This window comes from Genypterus blacodes, unplaced genomic scaffold (genome assembly GCF_046128005.1).
Source record: "Genypterus blacodes isolate CSIRO-AG114 ecotype Tasmania unplaced genomic scaffold, CSIRO-AGI_Gbla_v1 ptg000133l_1, whole genome shotgun sequence".
NCBI classification, from domain to species: domain Eukaryota; kingdom Metazoa; phylum Chordata; class Actinopteri; order Ophidiiformes; family Ophidiidae; genus Genypterus; species Genypterus blacodes.
The window spans coordinates 5,397,846-5,424,719 of NW_027466935.1; the positions used below are offsets into that span (position 1 = coordinate 5,397,846).

Sequence of the window (26,874 nt, forward strand, 5' to 3'; positions counted from 1 at the left end):
CTGAAATGTACTCAAGCACAGAGCTGAAGGACAAATTAGAAGTTCTTGTACTTTACTTTTGTATGTCCATCTTCAACTTTGTCATTCCTTTCCTTCCTTTCTCTCTTTCCATGAGTCTTTTCCTCCTTCTCTGTCCTTTTTCTTTTCCTCCTTCCTTTGCTCACTCCTTCCCTCCAACCCTTCTCCCTTCCATCCTTTTATTTTCCATCAAAACATATATACTTTCTATTTAGATCAAACTTTTTAAGGCACATCCTTTACATTAATAATGATCAGATGAAGGATTTGTCTCCCGGTTCCACTGCTGCTTGTTTGTGTCGTTGCGTTTCCTCCTTCAGCCGATCTTTGAAGAAGTCTTGAAGGTTTTGATCGTAGGCTAATGAAGCCGGCGACCCTTACAGGAGTGTGATATACAACGTCTGCGGACAAAAACCTTAGCTGAAGTCGTTAACCAGACGCATTTCTCGGACAGCTATCGGCCTGAATTACGCCGGTTCACTCATTTACTCAATCCCCCCCCTTGATGTACGACCTGCGATAATGAGAGCAATTTCACCATCATTTGTCTTAGTGCTCCAGTAGCTCCACTCACCAATAAACATCTTAATGATTGATGATAATTAAACCGTTGCAAATAAAAGCTCTGTGAAAATAATTAAAACCAGAGGCACGCCGGCTCAGAAACCAATCAATCGTATCCAAAGGGACTTAAATTATTCATATCGACACTTTGTTTGAAAAGCACTGGAGTGAAATGTCCCCTACAGCTGGAAGGCATGGAGAGGGAGGAGGAGAGGACTGTTTCCTTGCCCTTTAAATCTCTGCAGACCTTACATGTGAAGGAAGGAGGGAGGGCGGGCTGGCGGGGGAGGGTGGGTGGGTGGGTGGGGTGAGGAGGAGCCATATAGTGCATACAGTGTATCCGTGTGAGCCTCCGTTCAGCAGGTGTGACCGCTGAAAAGACACAGAGGGAATGAACGGACAAGCGAGACGACTCATGTTACAATATCTCTCACCGCTCATTAATTTCCATACGTCCCCGGGCTTTTAACGGGACATGATGGACGCCTTCCTGCCTTATTTATTTCCATTTGTCTATTTTAGTCGCAGCTGAGGCCCCGACTTGAGGTTGAGGCTGACAAAAGCGTTGTGTTAAGCAGCCAGGGTCCTAATGTTCCTCGCTAATGTTTTAGCCAGGAGGCAGCGGGGGGTCAGAGGGTCGGAGACGAGGAGGGATGACGTGGATTCTAATTAGCAGCGCTGCCTCCTCGGCTCCGGTAGGAGGAAAGAACGCGGCGATGTGAGGACGGGACAGGAGTTAAGATAAGGAGAGAGGGGATAGCGACAGAGGAGAGGAAGGAGGAGGGGTGGAGGACGGAGCCGGTGCCAGCAGCGATACTGTTCAAGTTCATTTAGGGTACAAAATTAATTTGGTCATTATATTTTGATATTTAAAACTTCTGAAAGTGCTCACACAAAATATCCACTCACTTCATAAAAATGGCAACAAACCGTATAGTAACATTACATCACCAGAAAAGTGATAAAGAAGTCCGAATATCCAGGATGTGATGTTGGTAGCGTGACTGCCCTCTGCTGGAATTTGAGCAAAGTGCAGCTGGATGGTGACAGTGTCTGCTCCACATAAAGCTCCGATAAGAATTCAGCTTGAAAGAGTCTGTAGATACTCAACAAAACATGATGATGATGATGATGATGAAGATGAATAATGTCATTTTAAATTGGTGCAAATTTTCAAAACTGTCAGGAATTACTGATGGCCTTTTATTTTGTAATGTCTTGTTGCCAATCAGATTGCAAAAGTTCATCTCTCAGCCCAATAACTAATCAAACAAATCAAAAATATACAGTATGTTTATATCAACTTAAATCTAGGTGTCTACATTCTCAAATTTCTTAATTGAACGGCACATTTGAATGTACTAATGTAGGTCACTAAATCTTCAAGTGAAAGTCAAACTACTGCTCATCAGTCCTTAACATCAACCACAGCTCTGCCAGGTTATCACATTAAACTCTCTGTACCATAGATTTCACATAATTGATCCATTAACAATGCATTTAAATTATTAAATTAGACGCATCGGTGCATTTCAAAGGAGTTCGCTGATGTAGAAATCCTCTATTAAATCCATTTTCCTCTGTAGAAGGTCAGGTTGTGGGAAGAAAATGAGCGATCTGCTACTTTTATGTTCACGTGTTCTTGATCTTCACCTTTATCGCTGAACGTTCTCTCCCCTCAGGACTCGGCACCGTGTCAGTCCGGAGACCACGCCGGCAACGGGTTCGTGTTCGTGAACGAGGCGGCGCTCTCCGGCTCCGGCATCAACAACCGCCACGTCCACCACAGAGGGAACGACCCCAGCGCTCACAATTGCCTCAACACCCTGCTGGCCAGATCCAACAGCAGACGCTCGCCCGTGGCTAAGACTCCCCATTCACACTCGGACTCCCAGGGATGGGTGATGGAGAGCGGATACCTTTACAACCCCGCAGGAGGGCTGGGGCTGGATCACACACCCAGAGGTAAGAAGAACCACACTGTGAATTCTTAAACATCCTCTAGATCTTCTCTCTTTAGTGATTTTCACCCAACAAAACAGATTTCTTAACAGCAAAAGTTCAGTTTGAACAATTTTCACACCCTTGCGCACACAAACACACGCATTCACACCACGTTCACATTTATCTGCACTGAGATTAAAGCTACATCTCAAGTAAAACGTAAACACGGGACAGCATTCCCAGGATTCCGCTGTATGTGAAAGATATACGAGGATTTTATGACTTGCAGTACTTGCAGGCTACATTCCAGTTCGTGTCTGTACTGCAAATTTAGGCAGGCTGGGGACTAAACGTGTGTGTGCGGAAAGCTCAGGGTGATCGTAAATCCATGTAATGTTTACATGCTTGAGTAAATCTAAATTTTAATGTCCTGTTAAACATACCGACTGTTCATCAGCGTTTACAGTCAGGTCATCTAGTGGTGAGGATAGCAAAATGAAGAGATGCAAACAAGCTGCTGATTACAGAGTCTGGGTTTACATCTAAGGTGTTGTCATCAGCAAATGAAGAAGTTATTTTTAAGCCAAGGGGATATTTTAAAGCCGCGTTTCACTTTAAACACGGGATTTCCAATACTTAAATAAGGAATGGTGTCGGAAAGAGCTTCTAGGCAGGTATCAAAGTCCCATAATTGGTATCAGAGGATGCTTTTACTTCATTAATGTACATTTTAATGAGGACAAACTGATTTTCCTGAAACTCTGTAAGAGCTTAATGCACTAAGTAGCTCAGTTATAATGGAGGAACATTACACCGCTGCAGAGTGAACAGAAGGAAGAACAATAGTTTGATAAATTATGACTGTGTGGTGGCGCTCGACATGAATGATGCCTGTGAGAATGCAAACAAACTCTCTGCCCACTGGATTTAGTCACGTGTGAGCCCGTGCAAACACACACGCACACACACACAGCTCTCAAGGCTGTATCCCCAGTGAGGCCTCGTCTGTCCTTCCACTCAGTTAATCAGTGTCTCCTGACAAAGAATCAACCCTCCCTCCCCTCCACACACACACACACACACACACACACACACACACACACACACAGTCCACATCCACCCTGCTTGCCAAGCAAAAGAAAATCAATGGTCTCTCTATCTACTGACTGGCAGGGCAGACAACAGCGTGTGAATCACAGTTCACAGGCGATGGCTGACTGATTGGGACATCGATCTAAAGAAATCTTTACAAAACTCATTACAGCATGACTTGTCATCGCATCAGGGGGAAAAAAGGGGGGGGGGGGTGCGCGGTCATAGATGCAGACACGTATTAATCTGCGTTTCGCTTGCAAAGTGTCAGCCGCGTTCCAGGAAGACCAGGGGTTTTATTTCTCTCCCAGGCCTCCTTCCTAATCCTTTAATGCTGTGCTCGTGCTCCGAAATCACAGGAGAAAGAGAAAATTACAGGTTACGTGTGACTTATCACCCAGCATGTGTAAAAAAAAAAAACACCAAAAGAAAAGGGGTCAGTGTTAACCGCGGGTGAGCTTCCTTGTATTGTTCGCCGGCCGTGTAAGCAGGCAGAGCAATCTCTTCCTCATTGATCAGCTTATTAACCTTTTCCTCGTTTATTGACCACGCCGGCCCCAGTGAAACCCAAGCCACTTGTTAACAAGGCCGGGGGCCTGAGCAATTGGCTGCGATCTGTGAGTTTCTGCTGACATTTACCCACAATACATTTCTCTTGAGTCCCACAGCAGCTTACATTGACCGCCTTTCATCCAGGCTGACATGCACTCTGGAATACGCTCTCCTTCTGCCTTTTAAAGGGTTAAACGCTCCTGCTGTGATTCTCCCTTTTCTCACATTTAATATTTTGTGTGCACGTGTGGACGCACGGCCTTGGCTGATATCCAGCATCCCATTACTGTGCATTTTTTTCAAATGCAAATCTCCATTGTGCTGACAGTCACATGGATCACAATAAGATCTTGTTCTCATCCTCACCTGAGCATGTGAACATTCCTTCCCACACACACACACACACACACCCTTTTTCCATTGACTGGATTTCCATAAGGTCGTCCTGCACAATGTAATCTTGGAAAATCAGTTGGATGGAATTCTCTGAAATGACTAACGAATGGAATCTGGTTTTGGTTTACTTGCCTCTCCATAAAAAGGGGCGAGATAGTTGAGAGGGAGGCTGAGGGCGAACAAGAGGGATCAAACCACAGGCACCTCGTGTAATATATACATCAACCAAAGTCTCAAAAAATAATCTTTCATTTTTCCGTAATTGCTTTTGTGTTCTTTAAACACCGTGCTGTTTTCTGTTTATGCACCCCATAATTCAACTCCCTTGTCAAAAGCGTATCTGTTACTTCATGGATGAAGCTCTAAGTGAGGGACTGAGTGAGTGTTTTATCATCTGGCTGCACGCTGATGTCTCATCTATCAGAGGCCGGGCCGGCATCACGGCCAACAGAGCCACTCTCATAAACACTTCATATAATTAATCAAAAAAGCCGCGCGCTCCTACAGGGACACAATGAGGCAATGCATAGTTCACCCTATCTGTTACCATGACAGCAATCACCTGCCTTAATGTTAGACAGCAACCACCAAGCACACACAAATATATCCTTTTCAGATCTCATTTAACAAACAAGTTATCGATCCATCAAAGGGAAGTCAGGGAAGGGAAAAGCCGAAGCTGTGTTGGAGAGGCGATGCCTTGCTCAGAGGCACAGGTCAGGATCGGATGGGAAACCTCCTTATGAAGTCTTTTGTGATCGGCGGTTGGTTTCAAATCATGCTGTGCTACTTGAACGTAACAGCGGCTTTAGCTGGAAAGCCCTCAGTAATATGTCAAACCTGTTGCTAGGCAGGAGCTGCAGCAACGTCCAATCAGGGACAAGGAAGTCGATGGAGCTTAATTAAAGCTCTGGCAGAACCTCCAATCCTTTTTTGCAGATCAGGATAGGAAGGATTTGGTAGAAAGACGTGCATATTATTTACTGAAAGTTCACATTGAGTGTCATAACAATAAGTGCTCGCTCCTGTTAAATATAACTTGTAACTCACAGTAACAGGTTTAGTTCATTTGCACTACCAAATGAACATTATTGTGTCAGTCACTCTAGTCTTACAGTACATTACATTACAGTCATTTAGCAGACACTTTTATCCAAAGCGACTTCCAATAAGTGCGTTCAACATAGGTAGGCAAAAGAACTTCAGGTCAGTCTTCTTTTGTGAAATGTCATTTATTGATATTTGATGTAAATTCTGCCTTTTTTTAGCTTTAAAGATTTCTTTTGTCCGACACAGTTGATTATTCATTTATTTATTTATGCTGATATTAGATAGTTTGGAGCTGCAGCCCTGTGTTGGCCCCTTCTGGTTACATAACCAACTGCATCACTCTCCTACATCACCATCTCTGTCATTTCCTGTTCCCCCTCACTGCCGCCTCGTTTCGGCGCTTCCTCTTGCCGAGCGTCACGCGTACAGCAGCAGGTTGCCGCCGCCACCGAAGCCAGAGAATGACAATTGATGCGACTGACAATGATAATGACAACAGGGACTCTTGTCAGTGAAGGGAAGTGATGGATAAGTAGAGGATGAGTTCCTTCGACGCTGGAGCGCAGAGGGGAGAACAGACTGTGCGTGCAGCTGCTGTAGTTGATGTATATGCAGTTAGTGATTAGATGAGTGGGCTAAACAATTAGACTGAGCTCATTAAACAAGTGGCAAGACATTCCTCCCTCACCATCCCATCCCATTCATCTTGTTTCCATTTTTACCCCCTGTTACAATTATCAAATGATTGCATATTAATTTGAAATCAGCAACTTTTTCCTGCTCAGATTACTAAAACGCACTTATTTTTGCCATTGTGCATCCCGCTCAGATCTGAACAGCAACAGCTACATCAGAGAGGCCTGGTCGTCGACGGCAACAGGAACTGACCCATATCCAGCTCTCCCGCATCCCGGTGACCCTCAGCTGGACCTCAGTGTGCTGGTTTCCTTGGAGACAGACAGCGGTGGGGAGGAGAGCCGGGAGGAAAACATTGTGTACTTGTGAAAACGGATCACACACACACATATAGTACACACTGAAGCACTTGAAGAGACGAGACTGAACCTGTATCAGGATGGGCAGAGGACGGCTTTTCTCCATTTTTGCGTGGTCTTTTCAATTTTGTTGGACGGTGCAGTGTGGCGGCTTGCTGGAGGCACAGAGGGAGAAACACAGACGGGCTGATTTGTACTCAATCTCACAGCCTGCCTTGATTTGGGCACCCGAGCTCGAGGCACCCAAGGGTGTCCAATGTCTCTTTTATCTTTCTCTGCATGTGTGTATGTGAGCCCATTCCCCCCCTACTCGCTCGCTCTCCCTCTCTAATCCCACATTTATGTCACCCCTCAAGCTCTGTATTTATTAGATTTATCACAGAGTCCGAAAGAACTGGAGCCAATATCAATCCAGTGGCGACCGTCTCGGCCGAGAAGCAAACTCGCTCTTGTTTATTAACAAGCTGAGCATGATGTGAAAGCATCACCGAGCAGAGAGACGAGACAAGACAAGACCGATCGCTCAGGAATGATTCAATCCCCACGTTCTGAAACTTGCTGGCTGCGGCAAATCATTGATTTGTTTTTTATCAGAGGGACGTTGTTGCTGTTACAGGGAATAAAACAAAGATTTAAGACGGATGGATTTGGATCGGCAGCATGTAATGGAAAGTTGTGGTATTGGACGATGAACGTTATGGATGAGACAAACATTTCTTTCATCTTTTCCTGTCACTCTCGGTCATTCATAATAACCACAAGCTATAAAAGGTAGAAGATTGTTCCTCTGATTTCTCCTCCCAGAATAACAGGAAGTGGCCTTATTGATGCTGTTGCGCTTAATGCTAAATTATTACACTTGAATATTAATGAAGTACATGTACGTCTCTGTCCATTTGTGTGTAAAGAGGTCCCTCTGCCAGTGCTTTATGTCCCTCAAGTCCTTTTTCTATTGTACAGACACTATTAAAGATGAATGTCGGTGAACACGGAGGAACATTAGTTTTTATTACTATTGCACGTATATATTTCCTGAAGGGACATCAAAGCAATGTGTGTGACTCCAGAACTACATGTGTATATGTCTGCTCCTTTATTTATTTATTACCAACGAGTTCAAGTGTTTTACAGTTCTTTGTAAAAGGTTGAGTTGTGTGTTGTACATAGAATTGTCCCTGAATAAACAGATAAACAGATGTTTGTGTGTCCTTGTTGTGCTGTTGCTTTATATCGTCAGATGAGATCGTGAAAAAGCTATTTATTAACCTGCGAACAAGACAGGTGCAGGCGCGCGACAGCTGTTATAAAAAAGCTGCATGTTGGTTGAAATGCAAACATGGTGTTGCAAATTTCACTCTGGTTTCATGATAGTGGTCTGAAATGTAAAGTGTGTGATGTAGTGTAAACAAGTGTGTATGCAGCAGCGACAGGTGGCGGACCAGGTGCATGAAGGATAGTGATGTAATGTGTTGGATACAGCTCAGGCAGTGCCACACATTAAAACCCCAACAGTGTTAGATGAAAGTCTCAGAATCGACAAACAGCCCACTCAGAATAACAACAAGTACTTCTACATTAAACATAGACGCTTACATTTATGAATGCACAAATAAGTAACCATCTATATGTAAACAGCTCTTTTGTTCAAATTTGAGACCGTCTGCTCCATCGGTGCTGTTACACTCTCCAGCTGCATCACCAAACCAAATCAGATCACAACACAGTGTTCACTCCGCCTGCAGTAGCTTTAGACATTCTGTGGACGTACACGAGGGAGCATTTTATGCTTTTCGTTCACTTTTCATGGGCTGAAAATTGTGAAACCATCAAAACTTGTAGTTGACGCCAATAGAAGTGTATCCACTGAGATAAACATTTATTTTTGTTTAGAAACTCTACTTTTGTGTGTTTGCTTCAACACCAGGTTGGCCACAATCCATAATCAATGCGTTTTTGCACTTTAAAGCATTATGACTGTTACAAACTGGACCCCTAAATGAAGGTTTTAGATGAGAAACAGGAAAATCGGCATAATATCTCTCCTTTAAAATTTGATCCTGGTTTAAGGGGAGCAGGTGCTAGAGGAAGAACATTTGAGTCAGAGACAGGAGAGACGGGAAGAATGCATTTTTCTGCAGCAGAACTTTTGGTATGCTGTGTCATGAAGGTGTGTCTATGTATAATACCTGTGTGTGAGTGTGTTTGTGTGTGACAGGCGTGAGCTCTTTAAAACATGGGCATACCAGTCAGCCATCTGGGTGAGTTTCCTGATGACTTTACAAAGTTATTCATGCAGACCTCCCTGCACTCTGCTGACGGTTGAATCAAAGCTGATGATCGCTACATCCAACAGAATAATATCCAATGTTTATTAGCTTCAGTGTTTGATTGCCTCCATTTGCTCTCTGTTGTTCCCCTGCTCATTAAGCAGTAAACATGCCCCCATATGTGGGCTCCCTCTGTCGCTCCCTGTTGTTTCATAATGACCTCTGAGGAAGGTTACCCATAAGGAAAACCCGATAGAGGGAAAGAGTATTATCGCTGAGTCATCTGCCGGGGTGAAACACAAACATTGCTACAGCCTCTCCCAAGGGGAACTGTAATGATTTCTGTGGGCGTGCAGAATAAACCTGCCCAGGCCAAATATAAATAACAGCCATTAAAGCTTATCCCGGTGAGGAGTGCCTTTATGAGAAACCTCAACAATATACAGCATATATAGTGGTTATTGGATTTGTCTTGGGTTGAAATATAGAGACAGTCTAGACTCTGTAAATCTGCAGATTCTTCACAACCACAGCTAGTGGGGGGAAATCTATGATGACTTTAACACCTCACTTGTTGTATATTTGTTTGACTTTCCAGACTTTGCAAAGTTTTTCTATTTTTTCGTGGGGTATTAATGTCTCTTTACTCGTGGAATGAGAAGATTTATGCCTGATCTGACATAAAGGTCAGTAAATCCGAATACGCATGGATCCCTCTCCCCTCCGATATGCAGCAGCGGCCCCAGAAAGCCGTATAACCTCCAGCCATAATTATCACACAGATAAAAAGTACCTTCACCTTTTCTCTTAGCCGGCTTTGGAAACAAAATATTTCTGTCGGGGCAATCTTCTTTGCAAAGAATGCAATCTGTTATTTTTGTTATGGCAGCTGAGGTGACGCAACCTGTGATCTTTCCTTTCGACCCGAATTTTTAATTGGTCTCACTCATCGCGGCCCTTTAAAGTCGCCGTCACATCACCTGCAGATGTGTCAAGGCCAAGTGCAATGTTTACGCCAAAACAAGCGCTAATTATAGCCTGGACACGTTAAATGTCTTTGATGTCGCAGTGCAGCAAATCAAAGAGTCAAAGTAGATGGAAAGTCACCTTAGAAGCTGACCGTGGCCATTTAGAGTCTACAGCAAAAACAAACACAGAACCTTATTTCATGAAGTTCTCAGCAGGCTTGAGCTTGTGGGTCTCCAGTCAGCAGCAGACAGCTAATGAATTAATTGTTTTCACCTGGTACTCTGTGTTCCCTGGCAGCAAGTGGGACCAGCAGGTGACAGCAATTAATTGATATTATTCCGCACTGTGTTGGACATTCCGGCTCAAGCTTCCTTTCACCTTACTCTGATTCTACACGGTGTTGGAATTTGGGAAGAATAACTAATCGAAAAGCCAACAAAGTCATAATTACAAGTGTCAACCTCAGGGAAAAAAAGTTCTGCAGTTGTGAGGATGAAACAACCAATGACGTTGAAGCTGAGCAATGGTAAATAAACATGCAAGAAAACAAACTGTGTTTTCACTCCTGTAATTCTATTATTTGAAATGTTGGGTTGTTTTGAAATCAGGATGTAAGGCCATTGTTGTGTTTCCATATCAGACATCAGAGTCACTTTGTCACGACTCCAGTGTGTCGCTACAGTAGAAATGTATGACATCAGCTAAACCAGACGAAGTAGAGGACTATTTGTCAATGCAAAGCAAACATTGATGCAGATGGACTTTAGTTAAGAAATGGACTTCCCATTTGTCTTAGACCTGAAAGACGCACAAAACGCAGAATATCCGAAATCCACAGATACTTTATTAATCCCCATGGGGAAATTAGTCCATTTTGTGCATTTCTATCCATCCCAAGCTTAAGATGGAACAGGAAGCATCCACAGCTGGTCAGGGTTCAGAGCTGAGGTCACTGCGACGGTTGGAAGGAAACCAGAGCATCAAAGCACATAAACATGGGGAGAAAGAAGAAAATGCATTTTCCAAAAAACAGTAAAAAAGTCTCGCCCAGTGACCATCTTCATTGTACAGAGCTGGATTGTTGACTTATCCCACCTGTCTGCTTCTCCCTTGCTGAGATTAATCTTCCAAACACGATAAAAACCTATTTCTCCTTTTTTTTGCTCCAGGTGTACTGAAGATATCTGAAAATGACCTTTCTGGCTGAGATGTCAGAACGGATCGAAATCCATTGATAATCCATGGACTTCAAATTGCTTTAAAAGACGAAAGACTGCCAGAGGGTGAGTACCAATCAATGCAAAAGTGATAAATCCATGTGAATGCTGTGTTTCTGCCTGTCCCGCCTTATTTCGGTGTTTTGGCGTTTTGTCCCGCCGCTTGTTCTTACAATGGTGTTTTCACGTTAAAGATTTTTGGAGACCGCTATTGAATTGCACACCAGAGAGCGAGAAAGAACGTGGAGCTTAGTCTTTAGAAATGTATGTTTTTGTAATAGATTTGTGTTTGTCTGGATGTCTGTAGGCAGGAAATCACCAAAGCATTATTGACAAATTTTGATGAAACTTGGTGGACATAGAAAGGGAAAAGCCCATTCAGCCAGAGGTTGATGATGTAATAGCTACTGTCACATTTTGGCCTTGAAACATTTAAACTGTTCAGTCAAAATCAAATAATAAGAAAGATTTTCCCAAAACAGTTTTTCTTCAATGTTTTTTCAAGTTTGTGTTTTAATACTAAACTAACACTGGATCACCAGTTGCTCTGCTGTCATTCTTCACAAACTCATCTTTGCATATGTTGTTTGTTCCTCGTCTCCTAAACAATTGTTGGTCTTGAGCATGTGAGGAAAAACAGGTTTGACCGAGAGAGATGTCATATTCCTGTGTGCAGCATCTGTCGTGCCACCTGTTGAACGATGAATCAATGTGGTATCTCTTTTCATGACGTCGTCTTTCTATGGTCGCGTGTACGCCGTCTGCCGTCCTGTCAGGTTTCCCATTGTTTTCCTGTCATCACTATGTTGTTGATGTTGTTGTTCTGTGGCATCTGTCTGTGTGTGTGTGTGTGTGTATGTGGTAGAGTGGTATGTGGATTTGTGGGGCCATTTCTAAAACGTCTGCTGGCTGTCTTGTCGGCAGGACGGCTTTCCAGGCGTACCGATACACGCGAAAGCTCCGCACCTGTCGGCACACGAGTGCGTGACATGCGTGTGACGGCCTTCGTGTGAGAGAGGGCGTGTGGGGATGAGCTGTTCGCTGTGATCCTGCACCGTGACACAGGGGTGATCATCAACAATAGGCTCACTCGTTAGCTCAACACGCCCGCATGACTTTTCAATAGGTCCCTCATTTTCTACCTTTGTCCCTGCAAATTACAGAGGCCTATGTGTGCGTGCGTGTGTGTGAGAGAGAGAGTCGGCGTATGTGTAGTGCTGGGTAAGGGATTAGTCAGGTGCTTTTGTCAGGTGAAATACAAATTCATTTGACCAAAGGTAAACGCAAGAGCAACGTGCTTGAGTTACAGTGTAGAGTGGTAACATCAAGACATTGGACCACAGTGTGTACATAGCTCTGCCATTTTCTCTTCCACATAAATGTCACAGCTTAATCCCAATCCTAAACGTTTGAAGTATCAGAATGTGGCATGTGTGATACTTTCCTGTTACTCTCAAACTGTTTTTATACCGGACAATAATGTGACCTGCATACATATCCAAACGATGGACCGTCAGAATCCTCGTCCTTTATTTGTCCAAACGTGCCGATATGTGCATGCAGAAGACGTCCCTGTGTGTCTCCGCGAGCGTATCCCTCCCTGCTCGCTCAGCCGCGAGCCTTTAATGTCAGCTCACTCTGCCTCCCTTTGATAATGTCCTTCTCGGCATCAGAGGTGGAAGCATTTAACAGATAAAGTGCTGGCCTTTCTAGACCAATACACCGTCATTAAAATAGGTGAAAACAAGGTCAGTCCGCACCGCCGCCATGCCTGACGTGCAAAAAGGAAAAAGACAATTATAGCTTGCAGCGGTCATTTGCTGTGCGTCGGGGGGCCGCGGCGGTGCAGCCTTGTGATCAGAAGTGAGGCGCTGCACTTAGTGACAGCAGATATTATTTAGGCCGCTGCACATTAAACGTGTTAGACACCCGTAGCTGAAGTGGGTCACAGCACGTAAGGGGCTCGAACTCAGACGCAGGGACCTCAGAGATTCATGTCAGTCTCATTTCTGTACGTGCTTCCATTTGGGTTTACTTGTTTTTTGACATATCATGCAGGATTTGGAAAAGAGAGAGAGGGAGAGAGAGAGCTGACTGATGCCCATTAAATAATTTTGGACATTTCCTCTAAGGACTCTATAAATTGTCTTACTCCTTGGCACTTAATTTAGCAATGTCAATGCAATTTCCTTCAGTTAATGATGATTGCTGGCCTGGAATCGGGGGGCGGGGGGGGGGGGGCTGATAAACAGTGATACTGCTCTATCATATATCATTTAAGTCCCGTCCCCAGTTACATAACCTGGTCATAGTGATGTCACAGTTTGTCATTAGAGAGTCAGTAAAAGCTCAAAGCGTGTCAGGTGAAATTTAATAGACAGATATTTTATGTAGTTCCTCTGTAGCTCCGCTGCAGCTGAGGCTTTAATTTCCCACACGGTGGACTGACGGATGCTCTGATGCTCTGATGATGTGACAGTCGTACTACCTGGCATCGCCTTTTCTACCTTTTGATGTCTTTGATGTGATTTCTCCTGTAGAGGAAACTGCTGCTCTTCTGCTCCACCTTGACAGAAGGAGAGAACTCCTCCGAGCTCTCACACACACACTGTTGGATAAACACATACACAGTCATATCCATAACCCCTATACTTGGGGCCCGAGTTAAAAGGATTTGGCCTCATTAAAAGATTTGAGGAGGATATAGAGGAAAAGGGATCAGACTTAATTTGTCAGCCCGCGGCTCGGGAGAGAAGCGCTTCAATTGCAGAACAATTGCTTGAAAATCACAGCCGCTCCATTAGTTTGGTCCTTTCTCTCGTTCTGGAGATCTGCAGAGGCTGCAGGTTTGTTGTTGCCGTGCCGCACCGAGGAGGAAGTCAAACGTTAAAGCTCTCAAATGAAAGCAAAGGTGTGACGCATTAGAAGAAAACCTAGACTAAAGTACAAATGTTCCAAGAAAACACTGTTACAAGAATAAAGATGTAATATTTTGAGGAAAATGTCAGAATGTTACACAAATGAAGTAATAACATTTTGAGAATATAATATATTTAATATCACAGGAAAAAAGAGAACAAAACACAAGATGTTGCAGAAAAGTTACAAAAAAAGAAAATTGTTATTATATTGTTCAAAGTTTTAATATTTCGCAAAATTAAGTTGTAAGGTACTGATGATTAAGAAGCCAACAGCCCCTGCACCTTTGCCTTGCATCATTTTAATGTACTTCTTTCTCCAAATATCTCAACATTTCTCAAAGCTCAATGGTCTAAATTAATCCTCTCACAACTGAACTACAATAGAAGTCTGATTTCACCTTCCAGGTCACCGTGGCTCTTTTGTTCTTTGTTTAAGCTCTGAATGTGTCCAGACAGATGATCGTACGTAAACAGAGATGACAGCAGACGTTACACCCAAAGTCCTGCATGAAAGAACGATACGCCATTGTTCTGTCAGATACCTGGCGGGCAGAGAGCACTTTGTAGACTAAAGCTCCATGATCCCACAGAAGGCTTCCTCTTTTCATACTTAAATCCTCTTCAAACTGTATATTTATGTGGAGTATGAGCATGCACGGCTTTGCCTTTCACCGACTGTTTTGATATGAAATTAGACTGACTTGAGTTCATCTTCTATTTCGCAGTCAGTTTGGCTTTACACCCGTCTGAGAACCACAAAAGCACACCGAGTTCCATTTCTGTCAGAGAGCGCCAGGGCGATTTTTGTGCGTACGCCTACGCAGCAATTTAATTGAAATCTTACTCTTTAATCAAAACAAAGTGTAGAATGGAGAGCGGAACAAATGTGAACGGAGGACAGAGTGTAATTGACAGTTTGTTGCTTTGTTCTTAACATGTGCGACGCCAAAGTAGCTGACCCGAGTGTTCGGCGTCGGAATCGCAGACGCGGAACGAGAGCGAGTCCTCCCGAGGGTCCTGGCAGACAAAGAGGAGGGGTGTCACTGTCAGCCAGCGTCAATAAACCCAAAGAGAGTGAGAAGGTAGGAAAGAAAGACGGAGAAATGGAGAAAGTAGTCATTAACGGCTCCATATTGAATCAGAATGTGCTCCAAACATCAGAAGATTTTGCAGAGCTCTTTTTTAGTGTTATTCCGCCATTTTCTTTCTCAAATTAAACCATGCTCTCTGCTGCATGTATCGACCCCTCCGCCGGGCCTCTGCGTGTCTCAGAGCCCCCAGCTGCTTTTCATCTAACGGCAGGAGGTTTCATCATCTGACCAGCCGGGGGGAAAGTGTAACGTGCAGTTGAAGGTATCTCTGCCCGACCATCGCCCCCGCAGCAGAGAAACCGCCCCTCCCACCAGCTGGAGTCACCGGTGCAGTGACCTTAACATGATCCCTCACTGCCGCGTGTGTGTGTTTGGTGTGTGTGTGTGTGTGTGTGTTTGTCGGGGCACCCAGCCAAGTCCTTTGAGGCACTGCTGCTGGGCAGTGAACCCAGACCTCTTGCGACGGCGGGCGAGCCAAGATCCTAAATCACAACATTTCATTACATTTTCAATAACTTACTTATGTACTACACCAACAATTCATTTCTCTGCTCGTAAATAAAAAAATGGACCGTTTTGGTTTTTCCGGATCAAATTCTGCGCACGACTCTTAACAGGATGCACGCTGCTATGGTGTGTGTTGATTGAGCCATTAAACGAGCTGACATGAAGTCTACACGCTCAAGAACATCTGATGATTAGACAAATAAGGACGTCCATCCTGCTGTCAAACTGAGTGATGTATTGAGTCTTATCAGGTTGAGTTGATCAGTAGTTCCATCAGTCATAGCCAGACTAACACACTCACAGTCCTGTCGGCTTGTTTATAAAGTAAAAATCTATCCACTTCTGAAAATGGACATAGAATGTAAATATGCAGGCGTTAATTTGAAAGTCGTCATGCAAATTTGGACTGTGCACAGAATGAAACCGCTCCTCTGTGCTTTGAACTATCTGATATCTGACGTTTCCTTTATCTTCAGTTGGCGGAGAACCGGAGCAAATTTTGTCACCCGTCTACTCCGTGTGCTGCCTTCACTGTCGGCAGGTCGGTGATCCTCCTGTTCGATCGGGTGCAAAGAGCTCGATAGCGGCGAGGAAAAACACCCCGCACTTCTTTCTGGCACTTGCTCGCATTGTAACACGCCGCTCGCTCGCCCCCCGGAGCTCCTTATGAATTTTAATTACAGGAGCGAGAAGCAGTAGAGCAAATTCAGACGCAGCTCAGCAATTACCCGGCCCGGCCTGAGCCCGAGTGCAGAGGCCCAATTAGCTGAGGGAAGAGCGTTTTGCTAACAAGAGACGTGTGTGACAAAAGGTGAGAGCAGCTGTAATTGTCTGTCATTGGGTCGGCTCGTTATACTGGTTACACATATTCGATCAAGTGGTTTCCCGTTGTCCTATGGAAAGTAAATATCAGGAATCTTAATGGCGTTGTATGTGTTTACGGCGAGAAGGTCTGAGAAGCTTTAACTCCCCATGAAATCCTCCTAGCGTGACTCGACTCGACTCTCATGACACTTAACTCGCTGACGTTTAATGAGGGAAGACATTTTAACACTCGGCAGATCTCCATAAAGCGCCATAAAAGACACTTTTGATGTGCGACTTGTGAAAGTTTTCCGTAATTGAGAATTCTGGTTTTAATAAGCGGCGGACTCCCGCCCGGTCATGGGTGACTCGCCGCATTCCGCTTTGAGACGGAGCCTCTTAGGTTTCCTCTTTTAAATGGGAGAATATAATCTTGGCCTATCGCCGCTGTGACATCGCTCGTATTTTGTGTTAAGCACGAGTCTCTGTGGTCGCCTGTGCGCCCCGCGAACGCAGGGATGAAATATGTGTGTGTGTGTGTGTGTGTGTGTGCTGTGCTGTGTGGGGCGCACAAAGGAGCATCTGTGCTTCATTGTAGAAAGAGGTATGGTAATCCAATAGCAGTTTGTCTTTGTATTTGCCTGAGAGTGTGTGTGTGTGTGTGTGTGTGTGTGTGTGTGTGTGTGTGTGTGTGTGTGTGTGTGTGTGTGTGTGTGTGTGTGTGTGTGTGTGTGTGTGTGTGTGTGTGTGTGTGTGTGTGTGTGTGGACACCAGGCACACATTACATGTTTCTGCTGTTTGCACTTATCAAGAAATACAACAAACACACACACGCTGCTTGCCGGTGTTGCTAAGCATGTTCCCGGTGTGGGCTGCATTCCTGATGAATCTCCTTTTATCACCCAGGAGCTCCCAGCACATTGGAGCATTCATGATGAACATGATAATCAAACTGCGGAGGGGAAAAAAAGAATGGGAAACAGGAAGTATTCCTGGATGGTAATGTCCTTGGTGACTCAGGCGCAGATGGATCCGCTCGCTCCAGACACGGTGACTGACAGCGCCGCTCTCGATCTCAGTTTAATTTACACCCAGGGCTGTCTCACACTGATAACCTTTAGTGATAGAGCTCAGCTGAGAGAGAGAGAGTGGAGGGGGGGGGTGCTTAATTGTGATTCGTCAGCTGGTCACTCATCAGTCGCAGGGCCCCGCACAGCGACCCGGGGAGAACACGCCGGCCCGGGTGTACGATGATAGATCACACGTAATGAGAGTGCGAGAAGTTCATGTGTCATACAAGTCATCGTCCCTCTCCCGCCTCGCCGAGATGTTGAATCACCTCCTCTCGTGTCATGGGAGAGAGAGCCGCGGCACGAAGACACTCCTGTTTAATTTGTGGATGAGCGCCCGCGATCCATCAGCTGTGGAAATGACTTTCTGAGAAGGAGTCGGCGAGCTCGGGGAACAACACGAGTGACTCACTGCCGCGATGGCCGTCGCTCCCGGGGAATTTCCTCTGTTCTCAGTCCAAAGATGCTCAGTAATAGAGTCACCGATGCAATTTTAACAATAATAGGAAAAAGTGATGATACCACAATGTGCAGCAAAGGCCGCACGTTCACATTGCGGTAAAATCTGATCCGTATCAAGGCGTGATATCCATGTCAGGGCCTCAGGTGTAAACGCCCCGCAGATTGTGATGGGACTGAAATATACAGAACCTCCCCCGTGACATCTGGGTCACAGCCGGGCAGCAGTAAATGCGATCCGTGCGGCAGGGACACATTTTGGAATCTGCCCTTAAGTTCAAAAGATCATACTTTATTCTTTGGCAACTTGCCGTGAATGGGTACCTGCACCTGTGATTTAAGAAATGAATGAAGCTCTCACACACACACACACACACACACACACACACACACACACACACACACACACACACACACACAGGCTTTGATAGCAGACTGATATCTGATCTCAATGATGGCCAAATCCAGATAACGAGTCCCGAAACATGGACGCCATTATAGAGAGCGAGAGAGTTGAGCTGAGGAGTCCTGCATTCTTCAAATCTAGGCCAAATTGGATGTAAACTAAGTCGCTATCAAATGAGTGAAATGTACTCAAGCGTTCAATGGAAAAGTAGTAATTGGCCCCAGAATGTTAAATCATTCATGCACGGACCTGTAACTGGTACACGGCCACGCATTAATAATGGAAACCTACCAAATTGGAGATACAAGGCTTTCCATCAGACAGTGTGAACAACCTTACATGTCTGTGTACAAGAGTTTAGAGTGAAATAAAACCCCCAAAAAGATGGAATGTGATAACAAAAATTCTCAAAAATGACACAAATCTCCTCTGACACATGAACAGCAAACTCCAAATTTCAGAAACGGGAGACGTGACACCAACAACCAATAGTTTATCCGTGATTGAGTCTAATTGCTCCCCTGATGTGACGAGCGCGTACGCGTAACGTTACCAATTTAAGAAAGCAGTAATTTGAGAAGAAAGTTAATGTGACATCACCATCATGGCCGTGGTTTGGTCAATGTACGTAGTTGCTTCCCGCCTCTGGATGTTGTTAACGTGTCCTCACCTCATCACGGGCCTCCAAAGCAATACGGAAGTGGCGACATTATCAGTTTTCACACACTGGCGCTGGTGAGATTGAAGCGGTGCGGCGCTGCGATGGAGGCAGAGAGAGAGGGGATGGAGGGAGATGAGGAGAGTCACGTGATCAATCATGTCAGAAGCACGCGAGGATGGGAGCGTGGCGCGATCGATCACCGCTGCTGTGTCATAGCGCTGAATTTAATGAGGAAATCTGGGCAGACAAGGGGCGGAGACAGCCGTCTCTCACCGCGGGGCGGCGGTCAATCAATTTTAAAGCTGCGGCAGTTGGCAGACGCTCTTATCCGAGACCATTTACAATGAAAATAAAACCGTAAAAACAATCTCCAGCCACTGCTATGCCTCCACACCAAGACATCGGCTGTGACGCAAACCGACGACCTGTGTGTGTGTGTGTTTGTGTGTGTGTGTCAAAACGCCACACACAAACCCCCGGTAGCACAATCCTCATACAGGCAGTTATTCAACCTCTGAGGACCCAGAGGAGTCGCTACATCCGAGAGTTTATTTATTAAAGCTTTGGGAGAATAGCAGGTAATAGCATGTAATATAGAGCGCTTCTGACAATCTCATGTGCTTCAGGTAATAGGACTGTACACACACACACACACACACGCACACGCACACGCTGTCTGTTGTTGTGGAAGTGGAAAATGAGTTTTGGAGGGTGAGTCATTACAACAAGAGCCGCTCTGTGTTTTCACCTTCATACATGACAGAGATGACATACGAAAAGGCTGCGGTAATTGCATTCCCTCCCCCAACCCCAACCCTCCAACCACCAAATCACCCACCTCGCCGCCCCCCCCTTTAGTTTATGTTACAGGGGGAATATGATGGGGTTGGCCGTGTGAAGGGCCGTCCCAGGCAGCCGTGACAGCCAATTTAGTCCTGCAGAAACAAACCTGTCCCCCTCAGCGCCGGGGGTTATAGCTGTCATACACGCCCTCGCAGAGAAAGGACCTCCCGTCTGGTTTTTCAGCCCCTCGCACGTCACCCATCCATCCATCCAACCCCCCCCACCCCCCCTCCCTGTCATCGTCCTCTTCATTCGGGCACAGACCCGCTCCGGTTCCGGCCGCGGTCGCTTGAAACCTGCCGTACGCCGTTATTGGATCGTGGCTTTTGTTTAAAATACGACTCGGGGGGTTTTACTTTTCTGTTCAGCACAGAGGCAGAGAAACTGTGTTGCATTCTTCTCACGTCAAGGGTGTTTCATTTTTGTTGTTGTTGAAATAAATCTAATTTTCTTAACTGTTGATTTGTAACTGTGGACAGAAACAGATTGTTTTATATTTTCTTATATACTGGCAAATTTCTTTCCCTGCTAAAAAATGCGATGAAGGTCACAACTTCTCTCTTCAGGCTACATTAACATTTGCAATTTCTTTTTACTTTTTTTTTTCACCCTTGAAGAAGAGATTTGATGAACCAGACTAGAAGCCACACTGAGCAAAAGTTTTCTGGTCTTTCATGAGATCCCAGTTTTTGCATCATCTACATGATCTGATGATGGGACACGACATACATCCAATCTAAAGTCTAGGACGATGAGGTGCCGAGAGACAGAGATCAACGGTACGACTTTGCAGCCTATGTAGTCGATCTGATAGCATTCTGATCACAGTGACTTCTGCCATCTTAGCAGGTGACAGGAAGAGGGAAGATGAAGGAGCTGAATTGAGTTTGTGAGAGACAAGAAAGTATATCGAGAGAAAGTCGCCATTTCGGGCAGGTGAAATCCTCAAAGCACAGCAAAGAAAGGATTTAATAACTTTTCAGAAAGAGCAAAGGTCGTTAGTGGGAGATGTTCACTCTAATCTGGTCGGTGTTTATCCCGCAGCTTTCCTGCCACAGCGGCGCCCTTCTACAGAGGTTGCATAAATGTATGAGGGGCGACGTGAAGATACTTCCATCGCCTCGGGCGGATACAATGATGCATTAGGCGTCTAAGTCACTGATTTAGAGATAAATCCATTTCATTTGCTGAGCCTGGCACCGGGGTGAGATATGGTCATACGTTTATCGCGCAGCTTCGCGGCGGAGTGTTTGTGCCCACTTCAGCTGCTGTAAATCAGCAAGGAGGTTAGAAAAATCACAGCACAGCAGTAGATAGCTCCCAGTCCTTGGTTAACCTTCACACTCTCTCTCTCCCTGTGCGTATGTGTGTGTGTATGTGTGTCTTCATCTTTGATATGTATACATTAATGCAGTATTGAATCTTCAAGACACTTTGAAGATCCTTTCAGGCTCACTCTCACATTCACCCTCACCCTCTAATTGAAGTTGGCTTGTATTTGTCTCCTGCAGCTACACAACTTTGCACCCCACATAGTTTCCTGCCAAAGATTACAATTTTCTGCTCGTGGGTGAAAAAAGTTTGATCCTAGAAAATTCCCTTTCATTTGTTCGTAGAAAATGCTTCAACTCCTCCACCAAGGACGATTGGTTTTTACTTCGGCTTGAGTTTGTGTTGCGTGTGTGATGTGGGCCAATGAACACTGTAGTAGATTTTGAGGAGGATGGGGGATCACGTTATTAAAGTTGAAGTTATAATTTTTTTCTCAGGCCATAGACAATCATTCATACTGCTTCTCCAGTGGTGACACTAGGTTACCACTAGATGGTAGCAGAGAGGAAGCACGGTACAGCCAGCCTTCGATCCAAAACACTCGCTAGCACTGGACCTGGTGATCTGAAACTTTCAGATGGGAGCTCTGTTCATCAACAATTCATTATTGAATCATCAATTTCCATTCAAACTCGCATTCAAATTGCCATGGGGAGGTTATGCAGATCAAGGCATTAGATTATAAAAAGACAAATGTGCATAGAAATGGAAGTGTTTGTTTGTTTGTTTGGCCTTGTGTGTTTGGGTGGGGGGGGGCCTGTGCCGCCTCGGTGCTTTGTCCTTTTGTCAAGCGTCATTTTTCATCCAGCCCTTCACACTCATACAAATACATTGTTTTCTGTGCCTCTTCAGTTGCCAACAACCTTGTACAAGTGTCAAGATTTTCACGAGCCAATATTTGTCATCTCATCCAAGCCAAACTCACTAAAATGAATGATGAAAGTGACTTATGAAACGATTCTCCCCTGTAGCGTTTGCGGTTTTCACTCAGTCACACAAAGCAGTGCAACGTGCAGCAAGTCCAGCTTTAATTTCAGTCTGCCCTCACATGACGCATTGCTGTCCTCATTGATAGATCAACAGGGGTCCTTCCATGAAAAAGGGTCCATCAATGAAACACAGCAACGGGTGACTATTATAGCAAGCTGTTATAGTTTCCATTTTAGAGAGTTAACAACACACCGGGTGCTGCGTGTGGAAGGTCAACGAAAAGGCTCGCCACCATTTACACATTTAGCCATTTTAAAGACTGCACGTGTGACTGCAGCTGCATACTTATGCTCAGATCAACACACACCGCTGACACACACCAACAGCAAAACTGAGAGAAACCCACCCACACACCCACACATGCATATTCACAGAGCAGCATCGTTCAAAGAGATGTATCCCTTGTTTCTCGGTGAAATGTATTTGGACAAACGGCGCGCATAGACGACAGCATTATCAAAACTGACTACGTTACACAGGCTGCATTCAAATTGCTGCTAATAAAAACCCGAGGTCAGGAGTCAACACGCAGGAAGGCTGAATTTGGTCTGTTTTGGTAAATGGATGCATAATGGCTCCTCTGCGGCTCGCTAAGCTCACTGGAGCTGCACTTATCTGCAAGTAATCACCAAACCCGGCGCACAAATGTTCAGGCTTCATTCCATATTGAACCGCACACCAGCCCTCAGTGGTTTATTGTAATGCCGTTTTTTTTTTTATATGTTTGCAACAACACACCGAACTATTGAATAAAACATGAAGGACGATCTTAATAAAGCTGCAGGCAAATGGCTCTCCGGAGAAGTTAGACCAGACTCTGGATTGTCTGCATGTGTTCTTTACTAACAAGTCGAGAGGAAAGTCGGGCAATTTCAGACGGGCACGCAGAGGGCAACTACGGCCCAAGGGCGAGCGCTGCAAGGAAGAATGAAGCAAAATGTAATATAGCATTTAATGTTATGTCCTGATACGAGTTGATAATCTGCAATAAGAAGCAGCTTGGGTGATATTGCACCACGGCTAAAATCGCTGTTTTGACAAGTAATGGAGTTGAGATGATGGGAGATTCGGCGTATTGATCTCTCCCTTTTCATGCTTCTCTTGCTCACTCTGTTACGTCTGCGGCAACAGATAAGAGAAGTCTGAAAATATTTGTAGACGCTTCAGGTGTTCGGTAACGTTCCGCGAGAACGATCCCGTCAAGCTTGACTCAAAATACTCGACTAAATCGTTATTCAGGCTTTCATCTCTTTTTATCAGGAGAAAGCAGACAATGAGGAATACGTGGTTCAAAAAGAAAGCATCACACTTTGAATACATCAGGATATGATACAGCGGTTATCATCAGCCTTTGCCGTATGGAGGATGCTTGAGCGTTAATTATTCAGGCCGGTTTCTCAAAGGCAAAGCTCGGTATGACGCTAAACAAAGGGGGCTGATTCAGTAACAAAAGCAGTAGAAATCCTCTCAGCTCATCGGGGACGATCACTACATTGTTCAACAGATTTTAAATAAAGTATGAGATGTCGAAATCCCCACTATGTAAATCTAAACCCTTGTATTGTAGCGATACAAAAAGTACAGATTATTATTGTTATTTATAATTAAATGTGGTCACGAAGGTCACATGTTTTCATTCTGTAACCTCACATAAAGAATGATGGATGAGGGGTTATAGAATGACTATAAAACAGGGATATATAAAGGAAAGTTGTGTCTGATTATTAGTTAGTATGCAGTAAAAAAGGCTTTTTGTTATTGTCGGCGCTTGAAAGCTCATTATCTGCTGTGACATAAAAAAAGAAAAAAAGAAGCTGTCTGTCAGTGTGATTGCTCAGTCTTTCTTGCTCAGACGTAAACAAATGCCAGTGTTATTGTTGGGAGAAAATCCTATAATTCCACAGGCACAAACAGAAGCTGCATATTCAAATTAGCACCATCAAACAACAATCACCACCCACGCTTGTCTGTAGCAGCTACAAGGACACAGAGAGAGAGAGGAAGAGGGAGAGAGGGAGAGGAAGGGTGGGAGAGAGAAAGTTTTTCTGTTATAAAATCTGTCTGAGAGATGCGCTTCAATCTCACGTGCATGGTGTTTGGTTGACCACGAGGACGCTTAAACACACCAAACGATGCATTCCCAAACATCACAGCAGACGTTTGCAGCCGAGCCTCCTCAGGAAACGGAGAGCCTGAGTTCAGAGAAATCCAGAGCTTTGCGAGGAAGCTCAATCGCGTACACGTCCTGCCTACAACACCAGAAGAGAAGTGTCACGACTGTAGTTCAAGCTATTATCGACCTCCATGGCGCGGCTGGGAGCATCGCAAACCATCGACAATGGCAGAAACGAGAGATTTATCAGTTTAATTCCACTTTTGAATTGGCCTCTGACAACTCCATTCTCCCGTCTGGCCATAGGTCCCAGAAAGCGTGGGGAATGATCCTCCCATTCCGCTCTGAAGGTTGTTTCCACGTGCGACAAGCTGCAAGGTGGTTCCCTTTTATTTATCATGGTTGTCACTGCGGGTCGCTAGTAAAAAGCCTCATGCAATTCCAACAGGGGATGGACGGCCAAATGAGCGCTATGAAAGAGCCTAAATTAAGTTCGACTGGAATAACGCATATAAATTCTCCCAGTTATTACAGCTTTAAGAGGAGTAAGAAAAAAACACACACCCAGCCTTCATGCTGTGAGATCTTATTAGATATTCAGTTTGCAGTTAAGCCGACTTTGATGTGAGGTGCTACGCCTGTTGTGTTTACGCTGCACTAGGAGCCAGTCAGAAACCTCTGTGCGGGAAAATGTTTATAATAGAAAACACACGCCTTTTTATAGATGATGTAATGTTCCCTTTACAGTCATGCTCTCTTAAACCGATCTAAGCCATGACTTTATTATCAGGAGTCCAGCAGCAAGGGTGGATGCTGCAGTGAGGTAATTTGCTGCAATATGGTTTTTATTTGCTGCTGAATTATTAACAATGCGCCGTCAACCGTAACCGATGGAAGAGAGAGGGAGGGAAATAGAGTTAGAAGTGACCGGTCAGCTTATGATGTCACCGTGCCGCGCGTGTGTGTGTGTGTGTGTGTGTGTGTGTGTGTGTGTGTGTGTGTGTGTGTGTGTGTGTGTGTGTGTGTGTGTGTGTGTGTGTGTGTGTGTGTGTGTGTGTGTGTGTGTGTGTGTGTGTGTGTGTGTGTGTGTGTGTGTGTGTGTGTGTGTGTGTGTGTGTGTGTGTGTGTGTGTGTGTGTGTGTGTGTGTGATCCCACTAGGTGACTCACTGAGATCCGTAGGTGTATCCGTAAATGAATGACACTCTTGAGCTGACTTCATGCTTTCATTTCTCAGCAACTTTATGAAATATGGGAGTCAGAGGTTGAGCTGGTTATGATAACACCGCAGAGAGGATTATAATGGATTGTCATTCAAACTGGTTTCTGAGGAGCTGTGTGTGTGTGTGTGTGTGTGTGTGTGTGTGTGTGTGTGTGTGTGTGTGTGTGTGTGTGTGTGTGTGTGTGTGTGTGTGTGTGTGTGTGTGTGTGTGTGTGTGTGTGTGTGTGTGTGTGTGTGTGTGTGTGTGCAAAAAAAAATGACACCCGTAGGTGAGGACAGAGCGATAAAGGAGGAGGTTGACCTTTTTCATGGCTGATCTGTCTGGAGGGGTGCACAGCCGCCAAACCATTCTGGGTGACCTTCAAGCTGTGCAACATTGGACTCATCCCTCCATGTCTCTGTTTCTCTCCCCGTCTGAATTTTTAGGGCTCATTCTTCGGTGCCTTGTGTTAAAATACGATCTTCATCCCACAATATATTATCTTGGTAATGACGCTGTCTGGGCACTTTGTTTGAAAAGAGTTCTTGTTATGTGCATTTGCTCCAAATACATCATTTTTATGCATGGGCTGGCATTTATGGCAAGTCACAGATCTTGATTCAAAATAACTTTATTAATGAGAGAGAGCTTGGAGGATGAGGCAGGATGACTTTTTCCAATTATCATCTCATTAAATGTGTCCCAAATGTACCGATAGTATTTATATATAGTTGTGACTGTAATCAGGTCACAATGGGAGCCAGACCAATCCGATTTAATCATGCTTTTTTAAATTATTCATTCAGATCATATGAGGACACAGACAGTGGAATGATGCAGAGTGTAAATTGGGCCTTTGAGATCCTGTCAGGCTGGTGCAGTCAGAGGAGCAGCCGCACTTACCTTGCTGCCCACGCACTGTTGGACAGGAGATGAATAAATACATGCGCTGGAGAAACCTTTCCACTCAAACTCCAAAGGTTTGCAGAGGCGAGGCTTCAGGGAGCTGGAGCTATTTTTACTGGAAAATGTCAACATGTCACCGCACACACAAGGTGCCATTATTCTAATAATTTCAGATGGATGAATTATAGATATACAGTAATATAGGTTCTTCAGGAACCGTGCTGTTTCTGTTCATTGCTTGCATTTATGTTCCTAAACGTATACTGTTATAATCTCTTGTTTTTCAGCAGAATTTCAGCAGACGTTTTTTTATCGACTTAATGTTATTTTAGTAGATGCACAGCTGATAAGCACTGGGAATATCCAATGATTTGATAATGTGATCACAAATTTCAAAATAAAAGCTGTTGCCTCTTTTAACTGCTAGGATACTTGCTGTTTAATATTTCAGTGATTAATATCACACAAATTATGCTGCATTTGGAAAAGAGCTGTGAATGTGTAAAA

General features: G+C 44.6%; 1 protein-coding gene and 1 long non-coding RNA gene across 8 annotated transcripts in view; both read left to right on the forward strand.

The window, feature by feature from the left end:
- Positions 1-7,805, forward strand: part of arhgef28a (Rho guanine nucleotide exchange factor (GEF) 28a) — a 36,232-nt gene extending 28,427 nt beyond the window's left edge. For all 7 annotated transcript variants that reach the window (XM_076163511.1, XM_076163513.1, XM_076163514.1 and 4 more), the window contains 2 exons: positions 2,265-2,547; positions 6,446-7,805. In XM_076163511.1, coding sequence (XP_076019626.1) covers positions 2,265-2,547; positions 6,446-6,621 — 459 coding nt within the window. In that variant the 3' untranslated portion in view covers positions 6,622-7,805. The remainder of the gene's footprint in view (positions 1-2,264; positions 2,548-6,445) is intronic.
- Positions 7,806-11,020: 3,215 nt separating this feature from the next.
- Positions 11,021-26,874, forward strand: part of LOC143011260 (uncharacterized) — a 49,488-nt gene continuing 33,634 nt past the window's right edge. The window contains exon 1 of the long non-coding RNA XR_012964900.1: positions 11,021-11,130. This is a non-coding gene — a long non-coding RNA (uncharacterized LOC143011260). The remainder of the gene's footprint in view (positions 11,131-26,874) is intronic.